This window comes from Cyprinus carpio, chromosome B18, assembly GCF_018340385.1.
Source record: "Cyprinus carpio isolate SPL01 chromosome B18, ASM1834038v1, whole genome shotgun sequence".
NCBI classification, from domain to species: Eukaryota; Metazoa; Chordata; class Actinopteri; order Cypriniformes; family Cyprinidae; genus Cyprinus; species Cyprinus carpio.
Genome location: NC_056614.1, coordinates 1182505 through 1205025, shown reverse-complemented (window position 1 = coordinate 1205025; position 22521 = coordinate 1182505). Strand labels below are relative to the sequence as shown.

Genomic DNA, 22521 nt, shown 5'->3' with positions numbered 1-22521 from the left:
GAGTAGTGCTTCCCAAACCTGTCCTGGAGGATCCCTTGCCCTGCACATTTTCTATGTCTCCCTAATCAGACATACCCAGTTTAGTTCTTGCAGTCTCTACTAACGAGCTGATGAGTGGAATCAGGTGTGTTAGATAAGGAAGAGATACAAAGTTGCAGGACTGGGGGGCCTCCAGGACAGGTTTGGGAAGCACTGTCCTAGAGGGCAAAACTACATAATAAACCTCCTGAGCTACTGTAATGTCATTGATGTTTAACAGACACAATTTGCATTATAAAATCTTTCTATTGTGAATCTCTAGGATTTTGGTATCTGATTTGATTTAGAGGACTGCTACTGAGTTTTCATAAATTATTGGCTCCAAACTTTCTTTTACTTTTCACTAAATTCTGTTCACCAAATATTAGGTATACTGTAAGTCTGTGTTTGCATGCATTGTTTTTATTGTCAACTATGAGTTCTCTCATTGTCTACTATAGGAGAGGAAGAACTGTATAAACTTGTTAAATCATCTAAACCAACAACACATATGTTAGACCCTATTCCATCTAAGCTCCTAAAAGATGCGCTTCCAGAAGTCATAGATCCTATTCTGACTATTATTAATTTGTCATTGTCATTAGGATATGTCCCCAAAACCTTCAAACTGGCTGTTATTAAGCCTCTCATTAAAAAATCACAACTTGACCCCAAAGAACTAGTTAATTACAGACCAATCTCGAATCTCCCTTTTCTGTCCAAGATACTAGAAAAGGTAGTATCCTTACAATTATATTCCTTCTTAGAGGAAAATGGAGACTGGTCTAATTAGAGTTACAAATGACCTGCTTTTATCATCTGATCATGGTTGTATCTCTCTATTAGTGCTATTGGATCTTAGTGCTGCATTTCAATACTATTGACCACAACATTCTTTTGAATAGACTAGAAAACTTTGATGGCATTAATGGAAGTGCATCAGCATGGTTTAAATCATACTTATATGACTGCTATCAATTCAGAGCGGTGAATCAAGAGGTATTATATCGATCACAAGTGCAGTATGGAGTACCTCAAGGCTCACTACTAGGGCCGTTACTCTTCAAGCTTTACATGTTACCCTTGGGAGATATCATCAGGAAACACGGTGTTAGCTTTCACTGTTATGCTGATGATACTCAGCTCTACATTTCTTTGCGGCCTGGTGAAACATAACAATTGATGAAGAATGCATAGTCGATATAAAAAACTGGATGACGAGTAATTTCTTACTGCTAAATTCTGAAAAAAAAAAAAAAAAAACAGAGGTGTTAATTATAGGACCTAAAAGCTCTGGATATAATAACCTAGAATGCTGTCTAAGACTTGATGGCTGCTCTGTCAATTCTTCGTCATCAGTTAGGAACCTAGGTGTGCTATTTGATAGCAATCTTTCCTTAGAAAGCCATGTTTCTAGCATTTGTAAAACTGCATTATTCCATCTCTAAAATATATCTAAATTACGACCTATGCTCTCAATGTTAAATGCAGAAATGTTAATCCATGCATTGATGAGCTCAAGGTTAAATTATTGTAATGCTTTATTGGGTGGTTGTTCCGCACGCTTAATAAACAAACTCCAGCTGCTCCAAAATGCAGCAGCTAGAGTTCTTACTAGAACCAGGGAGTATGACCATATTAGCCCGGTCCTGTCAACACTGCACTGGCTCCCTATCAAACATCGTATAGATTTTAAATTCTTGCTTATTACTTCTAAAGCCCTGAATGGTTTAGCACCTCAGTATTTGAACGAGCTCTTGTTACATTATAGTCCTCCACGTCCGCTGCGTTCTCAAAACTCGGGCAATTTGATAATACCTAGAATATCAAAATCAACTGTGGGATGTGTAAGGCAGGTAAAAAAAGATGGGTCTTTTTTTACCTGCCTTACACATAACACACTAACACATTTCTAATATTCAAATCCGTTAAAGGAATTTTTAGGCTGCATTAATTAGGTCAACCGGAACCGGGAACACTTCCCATAACACCCAATGTACTTGCTACATCATTAGAAGAATGGCATCTACGCTAGTATTAGTCTGTTTCTCTCTTATTCTGAGGTCACCATAGCCACCAGATCCAGTCTGTATCCAGATCAGAGGGTCACTGCAGTCACCCAGATCCAGTACGTATCCAGCCCAGATGGTGGATCAGCACCTAGAAAGGACCTCTACAGCCCTGAAAGACAGCGGAAACCAGGACAACTAGATGAGCCCCAGATACAGATCCCCTGTACAGACCTTGTCTCAGATGACCACCGGGACAAGACCCCAGGAACCAGTTGAGTCCTCTGCACAATCTGACTTTGCTGCAGCCTGGAACTGAACTGCTGGTTTTGTCTGGTCAGAGGAGAACTGGCCCCCGAATGAGCCTGGTTTCTCTCAAGGTTTTTTCTCCATTCTGTCACTGATGGAGTTTTGGTTCCTTGCTGATGTTGCCTTTGGCGCTGATGCTTTGACACTTCATTTCCAGCGATACGGTTGACTTGATTGCACAGATACTATTTAAACTGAACGGAGCTGGATGATGACATCACTGAATTCAGTAATGAACTGCCTTTAACTGAAAAATGAGTGTTTACTATTGTCATTTTGCATTATTGACACACTATTTTCCTAATTAATGCTGTACAGTTGCTTTGACACAATCTGTTTTGTTAAAAGTGCTATATAAATGAAAGTGACTTGACTTGACTATTGATCAGCTAAGGCAGACTCTAGTAACCAGTATTAATTTATTTGATATCTATAGATATTAACTATAAATTTCTGTTTTTGCATTTGTAATTCCATATTGATTCATGAAGGCACACTCTAAGGCCGACCTGCATGCATTCATTTCATTTCTAGAAAGAAAACATGAATATAAAGAAAATGGTAAAGAAATGCCAATGCTAGTAAATTCAAGAAGGTCAAATGTAAAATGTCAGAATGAAGCCATCAGAGGTCATAAGAGGACAGTAAATCACAAAAATCAATTTAATTTTGGGGTGAACACTGTTTTTAATAGTCATATTTATTTGTATAGTGTGTTTCACAATACACATTGCTTCAAAACAGCTTTATAGCAAATCATACTGTTATGCGATATGATGATATGTAGCAGGGGTGACGAACTCCGGTCCTGGAGAGCCGCAGACCCTGCAGAGTTCAGTTCCAACTCTAATTAAAACTCACCTGCCCATAGCTTCCTAGTAACCCTTCAGACCTTGATTAGCTTGTTCAGGTGTGTTTGATTAGGGTTGAAGCAAAAATCTGCAGGGCTGCGGCTCTCCAGGACCAACGTTCACCACCCCTGATATATAGTAATGGTGATGATCTACCTATAATAATATGTGTCCCTGGAGCACAAAAGCAGTCATACTGTAAGTAGCACAGGTACATTTGTAGCAATAGCCAAGAATCGTGGCCTAATGGTTAGAGAGTTTGACTCCTAACACTAAGGTTGTGGGTTTGAGTCACCATACTTGGCTGTATGTCAGTTTCACTTCACTTCACGAATACACTGTATGGGTCAAAATTATATTTTTTTCTTTCATGCCAAAAATCATTAGGATATTAAGTAAAGATTATGTTCCATTAAGATATTTTATAAATGTCCTATCAAATACATCAAAATGTAATTTTTGATTAGTAATATGCATTACTTAGAAGTTCATTTGGACAACTTTAAAGGTGATTTTCTCAATATTTTGAAATATTTTTTTTTTTTTTTTTTTTGCACTCTCAGATTCCAGATTTTCAAATAGTTGTCACATATAATAATTAGTTCTGTCAAATGATTAAATGCATCCAAAATAAAGTTATATATATATTATATATATATTCATGAAAAATGCTATATGTTAAATATATGTATATATGTTATATAATATAAGCATATAAATATATGCATGTAAATAAATGTAAATATTTTCAAAATATTTACTGTATGTTTGTATATTTATATTTACATAATAATTATACACAGTACACATTCATATATTATGTAAACAAAAACTTTTATTTTGGAATGCGATTAATCGTTTGACAGTACAAAAAAATAATAATAATAATAATCACAGCAAGCATCAACCCATCCACACTGCCTCCTTCCTAGAAGTCCTGTTACTGTAACACCGACTGTATAAGTCAAAAGTTAGTATGTTTCTTTATTAACTAAAGCCAAGTGTGGTAAAACGAGACGTTATCTAAGTGGAGAGCGCTGGAACGGCCCAGCATCCGCTCTGGTCTCCATATTGAGTGACATCTCGCCCTCGATGCAAGCATAAGGAGCCCATGCACCTGGCAAGGACAACGAGAAGACGATCATTCATGGAGAAGAACAAGAGAAAGCGACCAGGTGAATGAAGTCAGCGGTCTCTCTGAGCACTAGCAGTGTTGGGAAGGTTACTTTGGAAATGTAATAGGCTACAGATTACAAATGTACTGATTATTTTTTGATTAGATCAATCATCAACTGTTAACCATTTGTGACCTGTGCTGGCAAAATGAGTCTCAATGAGCAAATTATCAAAAATGAGTTATTTTTATTTTTACATTCTCCGTTAAAAGAGCTTCAAAGTGATGAACTCTATGATTTATTTATTTATTTATTTACATAAGCATTCAAGTAAATAAAACAAATAGTAAAATGTAAAAATCCCTTTAGTGTGTTCAATACAAATAAATAAAACATCCAATGTTTTTCCCCAACAGTTCCCCAAACATTCATTTAACCGATTATGTTTGTGTGAATACTTAAATGTACTTAGCCTACTGTAAATCTGTGTATTAGGCTATATGTGTATCAGGATGCTGTCGTCTTTATGTGGGCGCTTTGGATGTCAATCAGCGCGAGAAGCTAGTGGAGAAAAGGTACTTCTCTCAGAAAACTCAAAAATATAGATACTTTTAGATGTTTAATTAGAATTTGGAGCATCGGGATCGCTAGATAAGGGCTTAATGAACTCATTTTTGTGAAAGCCTAAAATTTAAACAAAATTTGAACATTTTTCAGGTCACTGTCAGACTTTCAGAATCCTTCATCACTTGAATTAAGATTAGAACAATTTAATTCTAAAGCACAGCCACCACAATATCAGACTTTAGGCCTATATCTCTTTTTAATTTGAGATCGTTATGAGGTTAAATACACATTTAAAATCACAATATATAGTTTAAAAGCGAAGATACTGTTTTTTGAAATCTAATCTTTGCAAAGCTATGACAAGAAACATCTAGCAATGCCTTCGAAGAAAACAGTTAATCTAAAAAAACTCCTGAAACATTGGTGCATCATATTTTAAAGCAGTCACTGCAATTTGGGAATGAATCAATCAAATCTGTATGTGTGTGATAATATTCAGATGTGACCCCCTTTATAATTGTTAACATTTTTGTAAGTAAATTTAATTGTTACACTTTTTTTTTTCCAGTTACATTTATTTTGTAATTAAATTATATAATTCCGTTACACGTAACTGTACTTCATGTACATTACATGTTCTCCCCAACACTGAGCACTAGTTTGTGAAGAAGAGCAGACACGGGTTAATCATTACATCACAGCTTCCATTTTTACTTGTCCTTAAAAAACAAACAAGAAATAAGTCCATCATGACCAGCTTCTCGCTCACACGCACATTCATCTGACAAACACGGAAAGCGATGAGCGGTGAGCTTGAGGGCTTTGAATGTGAGGAGGTCAAGTAAAGCAATAAGCTGCTGCTGGAGGATGTGCGTTATAGTGATTGTATCATGGGGAGTATAGTGCTGTAAAACCCTGTTAACCGTGGTAAAGTCACTGTAATGCATGGGCTTGGGTGGCTTATTGCTTTCATACAGCATTATGATAGAAGGAACCCATTGTTTCTTACCTTAACAGTAACACTGTAGAATAGGCAACACATATTCTCTATTAAGAGATTTCCCTGAACAAACTCCTAGTTTGCTGCTTATTAATAGTTAGTAAGGTGGTTGTTAAGTTTATAAAGGGATATTATTAAGGTACCTAGAATATGGTAATGCCGAATAAGGCATTAATATGTGCTTTATAAGTCCTAATAAACAGCCAATATGCTAGTAATATGCATGCCTAAGCAACTAGTTAACAGTGAGAACTGGTCCTTATAAAGTGTTAGCAACCTAACCTACACTAACCCTAAATATTTACATATTAATAACATTTGAGAAAGGAAAAAAATACAGAATGTCCAGTCAAAGGAATGCACATTTATTTATGAGATATAATAATGGTCTTTAACTAAAGTGCATCATCCAATCAGAACTTATTGAACTATTATGAAGCCTCCTAAAACATATACATAAAAATATATTTTAAAAGAAAGAATGTCTATACCATTTTTATATATTTTTTGATTGTTTTAGTAAATTTTGTACATTATAAGTGTTTTAATAAAAATATTTCAATAAAATAATTTAAAGATTTCCATAATATATTTACTAAAATATTAAATATATTAAAATTTTATATATATATATATATATATATATATATATATATATATATATAAAGTATTAGTAACAACATTTCTTTTTATGGTTTTAGTTTTTGTTATCTATAATAACCCTTGCTGCAGTATATATTTGTAGTGTGAAAAGAAAAGAAAGCAAAACTGCAAATAGAATAGGCCTACTTCTCAAATGTAAAAAGTTCTGATATTTTCCAAATCATCTATGCTTTGCACAGATAGTTTATTCATATTTATTTACCAAATAGTTCATCCTTAAAAAATGGCCAAGTATATATTCAGTGATACATTTACAAAGTTATATCCAAACATTCTTATAAATGAACAGATGGAGATTCTTCCCCAGGTCCTCTGTGTTGCTCTATTGTGTGTTTCCAGAGTCTTCACTGCACCACTGTGCCACCTTGTGGAGAGGAGAATCTCAGGTTTCCAAAGCAAGAAGGAGTTGGCTTCATGTGTTTTAAAACAGCAGTGATACGTGTGCAGTTCCCTTCCAGTAGTGAACCGAGAAACCGGCCGAGGGTTAGAACGCCTCTATCGACCAGCTGAGTCCCTCAAGTTTTGGTTTATGAGAAAAAATAAATTCTTATATCCTCACACACAAACAGAGACACAGCGGCTGTATCCCAGCACACAGAGAGCCAGCCAAATACTGACTCGTCTAATAAAAAGATACTTGATCTTGAAGTATCAAATAACCGGGGTGTGATTGCTCATTGCTGTGTAAACAGAAGTGGTCAAATAAACCCCCGACGGGGCTCTTTCTTCTTCCCGAACACTTATTCCTCTCTCTCTTTATTTCCTCGCCCTCTCTCTGTAGTACCACATTACCTGAGTGATTTCCTCTGGAGGTACACCTGTGAAAGCACGAGCGTGCGGCCCTGCTAGAAAAATATTGCATTCTATAAAACTTCTCCATAATCGGGCCAGGTGCAATAAATCCAGGATGGAAATATTAAGTGGGGCTGATATTTCCTTGGCCTCTCTCCAGCTCGGCTAGTAAAAACCAGCAGTCAGAATGACCTTAGCGTTAAAGAAATATCATCGCAGCAGGAGGGGGTACGACGGCAGTCAAACGCTGATCATGTCTGTCGACGATTCTTATGAATGCACTCTGTTTTCGATGTTCATTAGACACCAAATTACACTAAACAGGGCTGTAAAGGTGTTTAAGAGAGTTTGCAGTGATCTATGACTTTTAAAGGCATATCACAAGGACATCTTTCAGTGCAATGCAACCGTTCCTCCAAGCCTACACGCTTCTACATGGATCTGTGAGAATAATGCCACATCAGCCTCCACCGACACAGACCCACACACACACAGCGCTTTACGTATAAGCGAATTCAAGCACCTGGAGCATTATAGATAATCTTATTTCACACATACGCCGAGCACATTGCCTTTGGGACACATTTGCTTTTGTAAACGGAGAATTCAGCCATCACTCTTCACAGCTGTAGATCAATAGCCCTTAATTAAGCCACATCTAAATGCACAATAAACTCATAACTAGATTTGCATTTCCTGAAGGGAATATTGGCCTTTGCGAGGCAGTATGATAGGTAAGCTTCTACAGGTAAGTTTAGGTTTCAGGCTTTTCTCATTGCTGGACAGATGGTGAAACAGATGCAAGAAAGAAATGACCAATCAGAATTCTGTATGTAAATTGATGTGAGGGAAGTGACCAGTCAAAATGCATATGCAAATACGACGAGTTCACATTTCTAGACTGAAATGATATGCAAAACAGTTTGAATTGAGTCATTACACAAAGTGGTTTGAGTTTAATTGGTTGCGGAAATTTATGGAGAAGAAAAAATACAAAGAAATAAGAGCAAAGTCAATACAGTGCTCTGAAAACACACAGCTAAACATATGTTTGAAGCCAAGTGCGCACGTTGTATTAGTGTGCTGAGTTTATGAAGGGGAAAATGTTTTATTGATCAAAGAGGATGATACAAAAGGGAATATTTTACTCTGCATCATTTTCTCAATTTGTCAGATCCTGTGAGTGATGAACGAATATCACATTACAGTAACCCTCCCATTTTTGTGTTTTGTTTTGTTTTTCAATAAAAATATCTGGTAGCACTTTAGATTAGGGAACACTATTAGCTAGTTGCATATTAGCATGTGCATTAATAGCATATTGGCTGTTCATTAGTACTTATAGAGAACATGCATGACTCTATGTAAATCCCATAACCCTAAACATAACTACTACAGCAAATACAATTAGGAGTGAATTTAAATCTTAGTGAATAAGTGTTAATTGTTAACAAATATTTAAATATCTTTAAAACAAGAAAAAAATTATCTACCTTGAATTCACAATAAATTATAAGTGAAAAATAAAATAAATAATAAAGTAATTAAATGTAATATTAAAAACTATTTGGTGTCACTATTTCTAAAATATTTATTTGTAGAGAATATAGCTTTATATATCATATCATCATATACTTCTTAGATGTGTTCTTAAAAGAAAAATGAAAATAGAAAATGTGGGAAACAAGTCTTTGTATCTAGTGCAATTTTGCAACATTTGATGATGATACAATGACATTTTCATGAAAAACTATAACTTTTTATATTGGGTGAAGGGTTACAGGCACCCACAAATAAAATGGAGTGCTATGAATAAACAGAAGAAGACACATAAAAGAGATACAGTTTGAAGCTCGCTACTGTCTCTTTAAACCTCACAGTTCCTCTTCCCTCCCCCCTCAGAGCCAGAGAGAGAGCCGTCTTCACTAGCAGCCAAAGCCTGTCTATAAACTCCAGCCTCGTCCCCCTCCATCTGGCAGGAGGGACTGAGAGAGAGAGAGAGAGAGAGAGAGAGAGAGAGAGAGAGAGAGAGAGGGCGATCAGAGTCCGTGTGGATCCACAGGGTTTAGAATCAGAGGCAAAGGCAGCATCCCTCCCTCAGTCAGAGGCTGTCGTCACGGCGACAGAAGGTGTCTGCTCCACGGCCGAGAGACGGAATGCGAGGCGGAAACGGTCGCCGCAGCAACAAGAGCATCTGAGGACTTCCAGGATTCTAAGCAGGAGTGGAGAAGCCAAGGCTGCCGCGGGCTCGAAAAGAGGGGAACCAGGGCCAGTCTTTCATCCACCACCTCCTCCCTCACTCCTCCTCCTCCTCCTCCTCCGCTGCTGCTTCACTTTCTCTCTGAAGGACAGCTCTGAATGAACTCACAGTGGGTGAGTGTGGCTGGACGTACGCTGAAAGGAAAGACATAAAAGAGTGGGATTGTGTGTGGGAACGGGCGAGAGAGAGAAGTGGGGGTGATCGGGAGGAATACGACGTGTGTGATGGTGACTGACGCCGCAACAAAACGGGAAGGATGAGCCGAGCTCAGCCGAGCCGAAAACTGTATTCCTGTCGTTCTTCAGGAGAAAGGAAAGGCAAACCTGCACGCACTTTCTGCCACTGACCAGGGGAGAGGTGAGAGCGAGAAAGCGTGCCAGAGTCCACTGTCATATGAAGTGTATTTCCACGGTGGCTGGTGGGATTCAATTTGGTGAGCGTGTTCATTTGTATCTGCTCTTCTTGGTCTCTCTTTGCTGTCTGTAATTGATTTGGTGTAGTAAACCGAAGCTTGAACATCAAGATATGTGTTTGAGAAAATTGAACATGGGAGAGAGAAAAAATGACAGGAAGAGAGACGTTACCAGATAAACAGAGAAACTGCTCTCCCTGTCTTTCCAGGTGTTGTCTCTTTTTGCTGCGCCTTGAAGGGTCAAGTTCTCCTCTTTTATTCTCTTCCAATTCTTCCTGGAGCAAAATACATGGAATTTACCTTCTCTGATGGCTTTTGAAGAAAGGCTAACAACTGGATTTCACCCGTAATCGAAGGAAACTAGATTGAGATCCGTCTTTTCCAGCCATTTAACAAAATGGGTGAGAAATGTCTCTCTGACCCGGAGGAAAGGATGCGTCATTCCATCTGACGCCCCTCGGGGGATTACGTGTGAAACGTTCATCATAACACTTATTGTAAGTGTAGTTGCAATTTTGGCAATAGCTCTGAAAGCATCACGTCCGTTGCCTTGGTTTAATGTTTCAGACACACACAAATGAACGAGGAAAAACAAGCACATAAAATCGCTCTGGCTTTTTGGCTGAATTTACACCCTCTCTCTCTCCTTTTCTTCCAGATCCAACTCAAGGACAACTGAAGTTGGAATATTTCACCTTTTGGTTTGACTTTTTTTTTTTTTTACTCCGAACACAAGAAAAAGACAAATGTTGCAGATCTAAAACAAAGTAGCTCTTCGCAGGAAAAGCATCTTTGGGAGTTTCCTTTTTGTTTCTGGATTGGATTTTACGTGGATCAGTCACTCGTGCAACTCTCCTTGCCATGTCTTCATGGAAGAGAAGAATTCTGCTTCATAGCTAACCGCTTTCTGTCCAAAGTTACATCTAAGGACTCTCCATGCAAACTAAACACATTCTAGGGTGAAATGAGTCACGCTTCTTGCGCATTTCACTTCTTCATCCTGGAGTTCGGTGTGTGTTCTTGGATCTAACAGCCTAAGCATCCTTCAATGATTCCGGCACCTTCCGTTCCAGTCGCGTCTGTCCTGAGATGCCCTGCTGTACACAGCAAGAGGAGGCTTGACCCCAGACCCAGCGAGGTCTCTCGGCTGCCCAGGTGTATTTAAGATGTTGAACCCTTCCCGTGTGGCCCGAGCCCCAGATCGGATCAGTAGCACTGCGGCTCCCGGAGGCCCCAGACATGGATCGTGGCTCGGCTCGCCCCTGCCCTCAGCGCTCCGCACCCCGGCCCGTGAGCAGCCTGTGAAGGATGTCCCAGAGCGGAGCTCCAGCCCGGGAACCCTCTGAGACCCCCAGTCAGAGAGAACAGATCCGCAGCCACATGAAGATGGTGATTGAGCAGCTGGAAGGAATCCTCAAGGAGCTGAAAGATGTGGCACATGAACTGCGGGAGGTAAGGTTTGCTTGCCTTCTACTGTCGATTTGGTTTGGACTGCAGGTGACTGGTTTCTCCGGCAGGAGATAAATAATGAATGTTTTCTAGTTTGGACTGGCAGGTTGAAGCAGGTGGGGAGTCAATGTAGCCTCATTACACTAAGAAACCAAAGCAAGCGGCCTTAACCTGAGATTTTTACCACCTTGAGAACCAAAAGAGAGGGGTTTATCTATTTTATCCAAGGCAAGGTGCACTTTTCCAGTGCATGGATGCCAAATGATGGTGTGAACGTATACAGAGTGAGAAAAATAGAAAGGGAACACAAAAGTGAGAGGCAGAGAAGAAGGGAAAGAGGTGTGCAAGGTAGGAGTCGAGCTTGGCAATGCAATAGTTCTGGATTCCTACTGTATTCTAGCAAGTGCCATGGTTACAAGATGAAAAGATTCCACTGTGTGTGTGTGTGTGTGTGTGTGTGTGTGTGTGTGTGTGTGTGTGTGTGTGTGTTCCTTGCTCTGTGTTTGGGAGTGAGCTGATGGCATAGAAAAAAGACGTGTGTCAAGTGTGTGTCTGCGTCAATGTCATATTTCAGCTGAATAGATTCATGTGCAGAAACAGGCCAGAAATTGTTGAAAAGGGAATAAGTCTGCGCATGCACGAGAGAAAATAATGAACTCTTTACTTTCTCTCCCTCTCCATATGGACAATAAATATTTCAGTTCACTCTCGCTAGCACACCAGCTAAAATTCACCCTTCCCGAACCATCCGTCATCCTTCGAGCTCCCCGGCCACCGGCATCTGTTCCCCTCCAGATTAGCCCATCCAGCTCACACCTCCAGACCGTGTGGCATGGAGAACTACCCCCTTGAGTCTCTCCCTCGTGCCCCAATGTGATTGATGATGTGGGAATAATGCTCGCTCCAGCTATTTATAAACACCAGGACTCGGCGTAGCCCGGTAAACGACTCTACGCCCACTCTACATATGGATCAGGCTAAAAATAAAGTAAAAAACTCTGAGACGAGTATGCATTCTGAACGGAGAGAGTGTGTGTTGGAGAATATGAGAAGGCTGTAGAGCTTTACATTAAGGAGCACTGATGATCAGTCCGGGGGAAGATGTGTAGATCGCGAATGTCGGATAAAATCTTTAATTCTTTTGGCTGTTTTAGAGGACTAACTGATGGATGACACTCAATGCTCAACGATACTTCAGGGGTGCGCAGTAATGGGGTCACATCACACGTCATGAGACTGCAGACTCTGCCTGAGTGTGTGTGTGTGTGAGAGGTTTTGCCAACATTGTGAGGACTGAATGTCCCCATAAGGACTGTAAACCTGAAGTCACATACATTTTGAGATATCCAGTGGTCCTTAAGAGAAAAATTGCTTAGTAAACATACAAAATAGCATCTTAATTAACCTACTCAAATGTAGAAAAGTTTCTAGGGGGTAGAAAATAACATCAGCTCTGTATAAAAACAGTAGATGTTAAAGGAAAGTCCCCACCGTGATAGAAAGACAAACGTGTGTGTGTTTGTTGTTCTGACACATCAGCAAGTACAGGTAGTTTTGCTAGCAGAGACATTTGCTTTTCTTCCCGTTAGATCAAAACGGTTACAGTTAAACCATCTCTACCCCTCATAGGCCGCAGAGAATTGATGCTCTTGGTGTTTAAGTCATATGTCTGTTTGTTTATACCCTTTAACCCTGTTTGACTTCAAAGTACTCCAAGTTTGTGCTGAGATAGAAAAGACTTATGTAACGCTACCAGTAACTTACATAAAATGGCACTAACTGCTCTGAATTAGTCATCAGTTATTCAGTCATTCTGCAGGAATTAAGCATCTCGCACGAGTCAAGTCTTTTCGCATCTCCTCCCATCCGCTCAAACTCAAATTCAACCCTCCAAGCTTTTGCTGCTGCACTTTTTAATTAATGCTAACCGCTGCAGGCTAAGATCATCCTTGCAAACAAACGCTGAGGGAAATGCTGTCATTCTCTTTCCTCTGACGTTCGAGTAGGAGACATAGTGTATAGAAAAGGAATGGTTTACGTAGCCCGGGTTGCATTAAAAATAAAGGCAGCAATGCATTTTAATTTTTTTTTTTTGGAGGGGAGGGAGCAGCATTGGTGCACTAGATGAAATAAGACATGACTGAAGGAAAAAGTTTTCCTAAATTAGAGCTAAACTTAAATTAGAGCCAAACTTGACAGCTCGTGATCACTGTTTGACATTTTAATAATAGCTAATAACTTTTATTAAAAAGGTCATGCGAGTTTGAAGCGACACGATGGACAGAAGATGACTTAACTGGACTGACCTAATTTAGACGTGTCAGTGGATGATTGACATTTCAAACAATAACTGTGCAGTTAGAGATTAGGTACAATAAGGCAACATATGTTGAACAAGAATGAACAATACATTTGCAGCATTTAATGTAGGTTATTTTAGTATCAGTGAGAAACAACTACATACTACAACAATATTTATAAACATTTTGAATTTTTTACACTTTTTACACTTTTAGTGATGAAGTTTTGTCATTCTTAGTAGTTTTTGTCTGCATTTTATTTATTTATTTATTATTACTATTTATTTATTTATTTGGCTATTTAAGTATATCAAATTAAACTTAATTTAATTGAGAAATGTTGCCGAAATGGCCAAAATAAAAAGCATTTTCATATTTTATTTCAGTTAACATTAGTTTTAGTTAACTTGTGCAACCCTGATCTACAATAGGTTAAATATTCATTTTTAAATATACTAATGCATTTATATATATATTTTTTTTTTTAGTTGAATAAATTAAATAGCCTGTATATATATATATATATATATATATATATATATCATATATATATTACAAATAAACATTATCAACAATTTTATATATATATTTTTTTTTTTAGTTGAATAAATTAAATAGCATGTATTACAAATAAACATTATCAACAATTTTATATATTCACATTAACCCAGATTAATAAATGCTTTTAAAATGTAGTATATTTGTTGTTTCTTTAATTTACTAAGGTTAACAAAATGAAACTTAAAGCAATATTTATTTATTTATTTATTTATTTGATTGATTGATTGGTGCAATATATCATTGTTAAATCAATTTCTATACGCACGCCAATTCTGGTGCTTGTCTTGATAAATTTAAGGCACTTACTGGTATCCTCATGCAGGCTTTTAACCATAAATCAGCAGGTTTGATCCCACTTAGAGGTGATCCATTAACTATAGACCCTGTTTCTGTTCTACCGCCATTGTGTACTTGAGCAAACCACTTAACCCATAGCGGTTCCAAAGGGACTCATTGAAAATGCCCTACTGTAAATTGATTTGGATTAAACATCTATACGTGTTAAGCACATTATATTATTCACAATATTGTTATAAGATCACGCTCCACATGCAAGAGTTTTTTGGGCCTTTGTTTAAGCGTAGCATTATCATTCTGATTGAAACAGACAGCGCTCCCCCTGGAGTCAGCTAGTTGTTGTGCTGAATTTGATGATCAATATGTTTCATTAGTGAGTCGATTCACTGCCGCTGTCCTCAGCGAGCCGATTGGTTTCCGAATTCTCTGTGGCGTGGAGAGCAACATGCAAAAACTATCGATAACATAAACACTCCCATTACGGTTAAACGCCCCAGATGCATAACAGTCCCACACAAGTTGTCTATGGATTGCCAGAAAATACAAAAAAAAATGCTTGAAATGAAGTGTCAGAAGAGAGTGAAAAAAGCGCCATTTTTTCTAGAGAGGAACGAGAGAGAGAGGAAGTAGACGGCGACCGAAAGACACAATACGGAGAGGAGACTGTGTCTCACAGCATGTAATGAGAGGGACGAGTGTCATTTGGACAAAGAGTACTTATCTTTGCTCCAGTGCAGTGTCTGCAGCTCGGTTAAGTGTCTGAGCTCAGTAATTTGAGAGATTGGTTTATCACACAGAAGCAGAGGGAGTGATGCAACGGCAAAACGGCTTTCTGAAAGTTGAGATTTCAGACCAAACTGCTCGGCCTCTTCTAATGTCCTCACTAAAATAATGAGACGACTCATTAATAAAGCAGTGCTTCCCAAACCTGTCCTGGAGGCCGCCCGCCACTTTTTGTATGTCTCCCTTATCTAACACACATGATTCCACTCATCAGCTCGTTAGTAGAGACTGCAAGAACTAAATTGGGTGTGTCTGATTAGGGAGACAGAAAATGTGCAGGGCAGGGGGTCCTCCAGGAGAGGTTTGGGAAGCAGTGCATTAAAGGAATCGTTTGCCCCAAAATGAACATTCTGTCATCATTCATTCACACTTGAGCGGAGTCACTCAAAACTTGTACGATATTCTTTTCTTTCTTTCCTTTTATTTTTCTTTTTATTTTAAACAAAAAGTAGGGATTTTCAAGAATGCATGTTAACAAAGTGCTTACATAACTATTGCATTGCCTTTTTTTTTTCAATTACGATGAATTAGGACTGAAGCTCTCAAGCTTCAAAAAGGATGCAAAAGCATCATAAATATATATATATATATATATTTTTTTTTTTTTCTATTCACATCAATTCTAAATATTTAAAATTGTTTCAGTATTCATGTTCTGCAGTAATGATACACTGGTACCAATTGCGCTTTCTTTTCATGTACATGTGAGCAGAAAGCCTCGGTTCGCAGTAAATGCTGCAAACTCCATCTTTTCATGTGCTGTGAGATGCACTTGGGAATGTAATGTGCATCAGTTGTGCTTTATTTTGGTAATTTGCATACTTTTCATCTTTTTTGTGAACAGATGATTAACAGAGGATTAACGTTCGTACACCTGCTGCCATATACACTTAAGAGGCTTTGCTGCAGTTTTCCGCCAAAATAAAAGCTTGACGTTGTTGTTTTTTTATTTATTTATTTATTTATTTATTTATTTATTTATTTATTTATTTATCTGTTTCACAGTCAGCCAATTAAACCAGTTTTAGTCAAAAAAAAAAAAATGGCCATGCTGCATGATGTTTAAACTGATTATTACAGTTATAAATTTTTTTTACCATCATTATTGATCATGATTGTTGTCATTAGAGAAATTACAATCAGAGTTACTGCACCTTCACCTATAAATCAAGAGAATGTCAGCTCATACACATGCATTATTTATTATATAACCAGTTGTTTTACAGCATAATATATTTCTGGCTTCGAAAAAAAATAACAACAACAAAAAAAGTTGCTTAAAATAGCAGTATTGTGCCAATACTAATATATAATATATTAGTCTGAATGACTGATTCATGAATCTTACAGATTCGGCATTGAATTCAACTCACTGATTCAGTTAGAAGGTTAATAAAGGGATAGATTATAAGTCAATAACAACTGTTGTTCTGATCATGACACAAACATGCCAGTTTCTTTTCATGATGTCTTTATAGTACTTTTGTGGGATAAGAGTGAACTTGGGTATACAATATAAATCTAATTGCAGTTGTTAGTGAAAATTACACTAAAATGTTGCAGTGACAAAACATTGCACTAAATTAAAAGTTCAAATGTTACGATTGAGCTACAATATTAATGTTGTAATACCGGAAGCACTAATATAAAAATTTGATGATATATTTTACAAAAAAGTAGCAATTTTGAAATACGTTGATGGTTGTATTTTTTTTTTTTTTTTTTTGTCTTTTATATTTGTATCTAGCAATGTTGTATAAGGATTTTTTATTTGGATTTTTTTTTTTTTTTTTTTTTTTTTTTTGCATTTTATGCATAAGCTAGTAACCCTAGAATGTGATCAATCAGTTTAAAGTAGCTGGGCTATGATATACAATTTTTTTTTTTTTTTTTTTTAATGACTGCAGAAATATGTTAATTGACTACACACATTACCCAACGCACACACAAACACAATTTTTCACACACATTTCTCCTTTTTGTTTCATGCAAGAAAGTTGACATAAGAGTGAATAAATAATGACATAATTTTCATTTTAGGTGCACTATTCCTTCTAACATGATCACGCTGCATATATGCATCACATATCTGTTCCCAACAGATGCAACGGTCATGTTGGATCCTTATAGAGATCTATAGCTCTTTTAAGGCACAATCAAGCCAAAGGAGTCAGTAATGACTTCACTGAAGCTCCCCTGATCAAACATCATCAGTCCCATCTGTAAAGACAGTGCCGCAGGCCAATACCTCTTCAATGCCACACACAGCCTGTACAGTTGAAAAGCTTTACAGTAACAGAATGTCAGTGGCGTCCCATTTTTAATCTGACATATTTATGAAATAGATTATTTAATATGAGAGATGATGTAGGACAGGACTTGAAAATGAAAGTCAGTTTAGACCAAGCAAGTTTGTTTGTTTATTTGTTATATATATATATATAATATATATATATATATATATATATATATATATATATATATATATATGTATGTATGTATATGCAATTTAAAGTAAAAAGTTAAAATATTAAACATAAATAATGGTAAAGTCCCAGCAGAACAGTTGTGACCTTAGGAAGCTACTGTATTTCATTCTTGACTCTTAACATTACTCTTGCTATTTAGCAGGATTCATTTTGTCAAGGGTGATTATAATTTACCAAATATAAAAATAAAACCATTAAAAAATCTCAGTTTTAATTTAACATACTAAAACTAAAACCTAATGAAACTTCGTAAAAATCTACATAAATAAATAAGTAAATAAATAAAATGACAAAAATGCACAACTAAAATTAAACCAGAACAGAATACAAAGATGAAAATCTAATTCAAAATATTAACAAAACTATAATGTTATATCAGTGATACTGTAATGACACTGATTTAGTCATATTAAATGGATTTTTTTTTTTTTTTTACTTCAATAAAAGCAGTATATTTTGATGTATCCACATGAAGCACATTTTTAGCACAGAAATGACAAGCTTCACATTTTATTCTATTCCGGTGATGTATCAAACATCTGAAAACAGATACACAGCATTAGACAGGCGGAGAGAGAGAGAGAGAGAGAGAGAGAGAGAGAGACAGAGAGAGAGAGAGAGAGAATGATGGGAGGAGAGATAGCAGCAGTGATGAAGTGTGTGATGAGACGCCGTCTCACTCTCACAGACAGACAGAGAGAGTGTGACAGGATCAGTCGGGTCGCGGAGGAAACCACAGGGGGCTTAAACCCCGAATCAAAGCCTGCTGCGCTCTCGCTGGGACTGTTTACTCTGTCTGCCCCGACACAGCTTCCTGCCGGCAGGACCGTATCCACTAGAGGCGCTGTGATCAGACAGATTCCTTCAGATGCTTCACAAGACATCTTTACATTGATTCAGAACCAAAAGCATATGTTCTTGGTCACAGCCCAAACCCTAACTTCGCTCGATGTATAATGCTACTGACTATATAATGATTATAGATTTCATTAGTTGACAGGACAACAAAAGATTATGGTTGAGCAATCTTGAATACCCAAACTTGCTGCTTTCTGCTTTCACGTCACTTTGTGTAGTTGTGTCTTAAATATCAACTTAATCGCAAACTAAAGCACCTGGTGATTTTTTAAGTTCATGAGAAACTAACAAAAATAAATAAATAAATAAATAAATAAATAAATAAATATAATAATAAATAATAATAAATACTAAATAATAATAATAATAATAATAATAAATAATAATAATAATAAACTAAATCTAAATCATTTTAAAATAAATCAATGGAGCTGCACTATTTATTTATTTATTTATTTATTTATTTATTTATTTATTTACTTATTTATTTATTAACAATAAACCATTTTTGATGCCATAAATTATGCATATTTTAAAACGTAATATAACCTGATAACAAGTACTTAATGTTTGGGTAACACTTTATTATAGGGTGTCCTTGTTACACGTTACATGTACTTACTATTATAATAACATTAAATTATACATAATTGCATGCAAGTAACCGTAATCCTAAACCTAACCATATACTACATACTAGTCAATTAATATTACTATTATAATTTAATATTATATTAAATAATAGTACTTAAATGTATAATTACACTGTAAAAATGACACCTTAAAATAAAGTGTAACCAATTTAGGAATCTGATTATGTAATCCAGATGACATGTAATCAGTTACTACCCAGTTCTGATGGTGATATAGTTACCGTTGTGTGGACGGGCCTTTACTCAGTGTTTTCTAACTCTCAAAACCCGTTACTTGCTCTAAAAGAGCCGGACCTGTTTACTGGTTCTCTTTGGATGGTGTTGATCCAAAGCGGTTTCCCAGCAGGCAGCAGCAGACTCAATTTGCTGGAGATTACGGGGAGGCTTTGGTGAAGCCAGGAGCTTGTTAACGGTGGCTCTCTCTCGCTGCGGCTCGGCCAACCGGGCAGGAGAAATCAGAAACCAAAGCATCCAGCCAAACACTGGCTCTGTCCCTTCATCTTACTTTACCCTCTTTCAAAGACCCATTTCCATTTTCTCTTGACCTCATTTCCTTCACTCAGATTAATTTCTTAAATTAATGAGTGTCACCTCAGGAAGGAGCGCATCAGCCGGTCTTCAGAGAGAGATGGTCTGATGATGATGACGAAGCAGTGATTTATTATTCGAGTCTGATTTCAGCAGCCTGTTTGGAAAGGTTTTTGGGTGAAAACTGACCAACCACCAAACGCTGTGAGCTTCCAGCTTCATCACACCCTTCTCCAGACTCTTCAAGGTGGTGCTGATGCTGGAGAAAGCCATGGATTAGCTCACACTTTGGCTCACACCATGTCCTCCATCTTTAGTGGCCATTAGAGGCTTCCGGATGCTGAGGCAAAAATTTTCAGTTGAGTTAAATGGAATAGTTCACTTAAAAATGAAAAGTGTGTCATCATTTACTCTTATGTCGATTCCAAGCCTGTATGCACTGCTTCTTTTTCAGTAAAACACAAGAGTAGAACATTAAAAAAACTACACATATGAATAATACAACACTCTAAAACTCATATCATACTCTATATTTTTCAGAATATTTTTTAAAAAAATCCACTTGTGCCTGCCTGCTTTTCTATATTTATAATAATTTTGGGTTACAGTGAGGAACTTACAATGGAAGTGAAAGGGACCAATCTGTAAATGTAAAAACGTAAATTATACATATAAATATAAAATCTAAATAAGTAATTGCTTACTGTTATTTTCTGTGCACAGTTGTCCAGTTTTATATCTTTTTTTTGCATAACAACAGCAACATCAAACACTAAAACAACTGTAAAATAATTATTTTAACTGTTTCTGAGCTCAAAAATGCAAACATTTGAACAGAAGTTACACTGTATAACAACTTTTACAACTTTATGAAGTTCGGTTTTAATATCCTCCAAAAATTGGCCTCATTTTAAGTACCTCACTGTGTTATTTACCAAACCTTTTGATTTATATATATATATATATATTTTTAAGACAATTAATGTCTGTAGTATAATCAAATTCTGCCACTAATTCTGTTGATTAAGTGTAATTATTTAAACACTTTACTGCTGAAAAAAAGCAACTTTGTGACATAATTAATGCAAATGACTTAACAGTCATAAGGTTAGCATTTCTGCTTTTATATTCTCCAAAAAGGGGCCTTATTGTAAGACAGTTGTAAAATAATCAACATTATGTCAAAAAATTCTAAGCTTAAATTGCACTGAACCTTTAAAGCTGTAAAACTTAAGCTTAACTCGCTTGTTTTATTCTGCTTTTATTGTGTTTTTGTATTTTTTGGAGCATCGTAGTTGCCCCTCATTGAACAGTGGCTTTGAAATAACATTAAAGTGACTAAATAATGGCATAGTTTTATGTTTAGGTATTCCTGACGTACTGTAACACCCCTATACAGTATTATATTCACAATGACGTTTGTTGTGAAATGATGCAATCCTTTCCTAAAGATTGCTGGGTTTGTTTTCTGAAACTCTTGTTTTACCCGAGTGGCTTATAAAAATATGCCTGCAAAATCTGCCAGCGTCTTTGGAGCTTCAGCTTTTTTGCCTTATTAAACAGGACCTCAGACATACAGTATCTGCGAGTGCAGAGGATAGCGATGCATTGAGTCACATTTCCTCCACATGCATTGACAGCGATAAACGCCTCGACTGTCTCCCGTCTCTCTTTCGCTGGCCAGGCTGATGATGGCATGTGAAACGGCTCTGGTCGGTCACAGCAGTCGCTCTGATGGTCGTGCATGGGACGGGTCCTGGCGCATCTTTGTGCTATGAATTAAACCACTGGGCTGAACTTAATGGGTGAGAAATGGCAGACTGACTTCTTTTACATGAGCTAATTGTTTCTCAAGCATGCTTAGCACACAGAGAGCTTTTATCAGCCTTAACTACAACAGGGTCTGACCGCAGTCTCTGAGCGTGCATCACGTACGATGACATGCATGACTGTATACGCGATGATGTCCTTGAAAATAACACGCTTTCTTGAAACCAGCGCGGATGAACAGCATCCATCTCAGCACTGCGATATTACAGTGTGACCCCAGTTTGCAATGATCTCATAATGTAGCTGCTGATAGAATGAACTGTAACAGCCAGAGCTTAAGCAGCAGGCCAAAGGCAGCCTTTAACCTTTAAAGCCTCTCAATCGGCTGTTAGAGTCTCTTTTTATGGACTCTGTGCGAATGGAACGAGGTGGACGAGATTAATGTGCTCATACATGGATGTTTTGGACCAATTTGTGGTCACATGAGGTTGAATCCATGTGAAACGGCAGATTTGCAGTTTTATATCAATGTTGAGTGACAATCGAACATTGGTTGAAAAATCATGTTAAAATATTACAAATTCCTCCTGCACTGGCTTGGAACATAGTAGCATTCAGTCCATTCACCGAGGCCTTCTGAAAAAGTCCCCTGCCATCCAAATCCTGTTTAAAACTGAAAATTAGCTGAAACTGTAAATCAACGTGACACTGTGATGTAAAGTGTTTTTTTATTTTTTGGAGCATCGTAGGTGCCCCGCCTCATTGAACAGTGGCTTTGCAATAACATTAAAGTGACTAAATAATGGCATAGTTTTATGTTTAGGTATTCCTGACGTA

At 37.1% G+C, this 22521-nt stretch overlaps 1 protein-coding gene across 3 annotated transcripts in view; it reads left to right on the top strand.

The window, feature by feature from the left end:
• The first annotated feature begins 9042 nt into the window (after positions 1-9042).
• LOC109109395 (inhibitory synaptic factor 1-like) overlaps positions 9043-22521 on the top strand; it is a 74551-nt gene continuing 61072 nt past the window's right edge. Inside the window, exons 1-3 of one of the 3 annotated variants that reach the window (XM_042743422.1) lie at positions 9043-10017; positions 10206-10493; positions 10655-11448. In XM_042743422.1, coding sequence (XP_042599356.1) covers positions 11305-11448 — 144 coding nt within the window. In that variant the 5' untranslated portion in view covers positions 9043-10017; positions 10206-10493; positions 10655-11304. Of the gene's footprint in view, positions 11449-22521 lie in introns of all 3 variants that reach the window. The other 2 variants (XM_042743421.1, XM_042743423.1) reach the window with 2 other exon arrangements.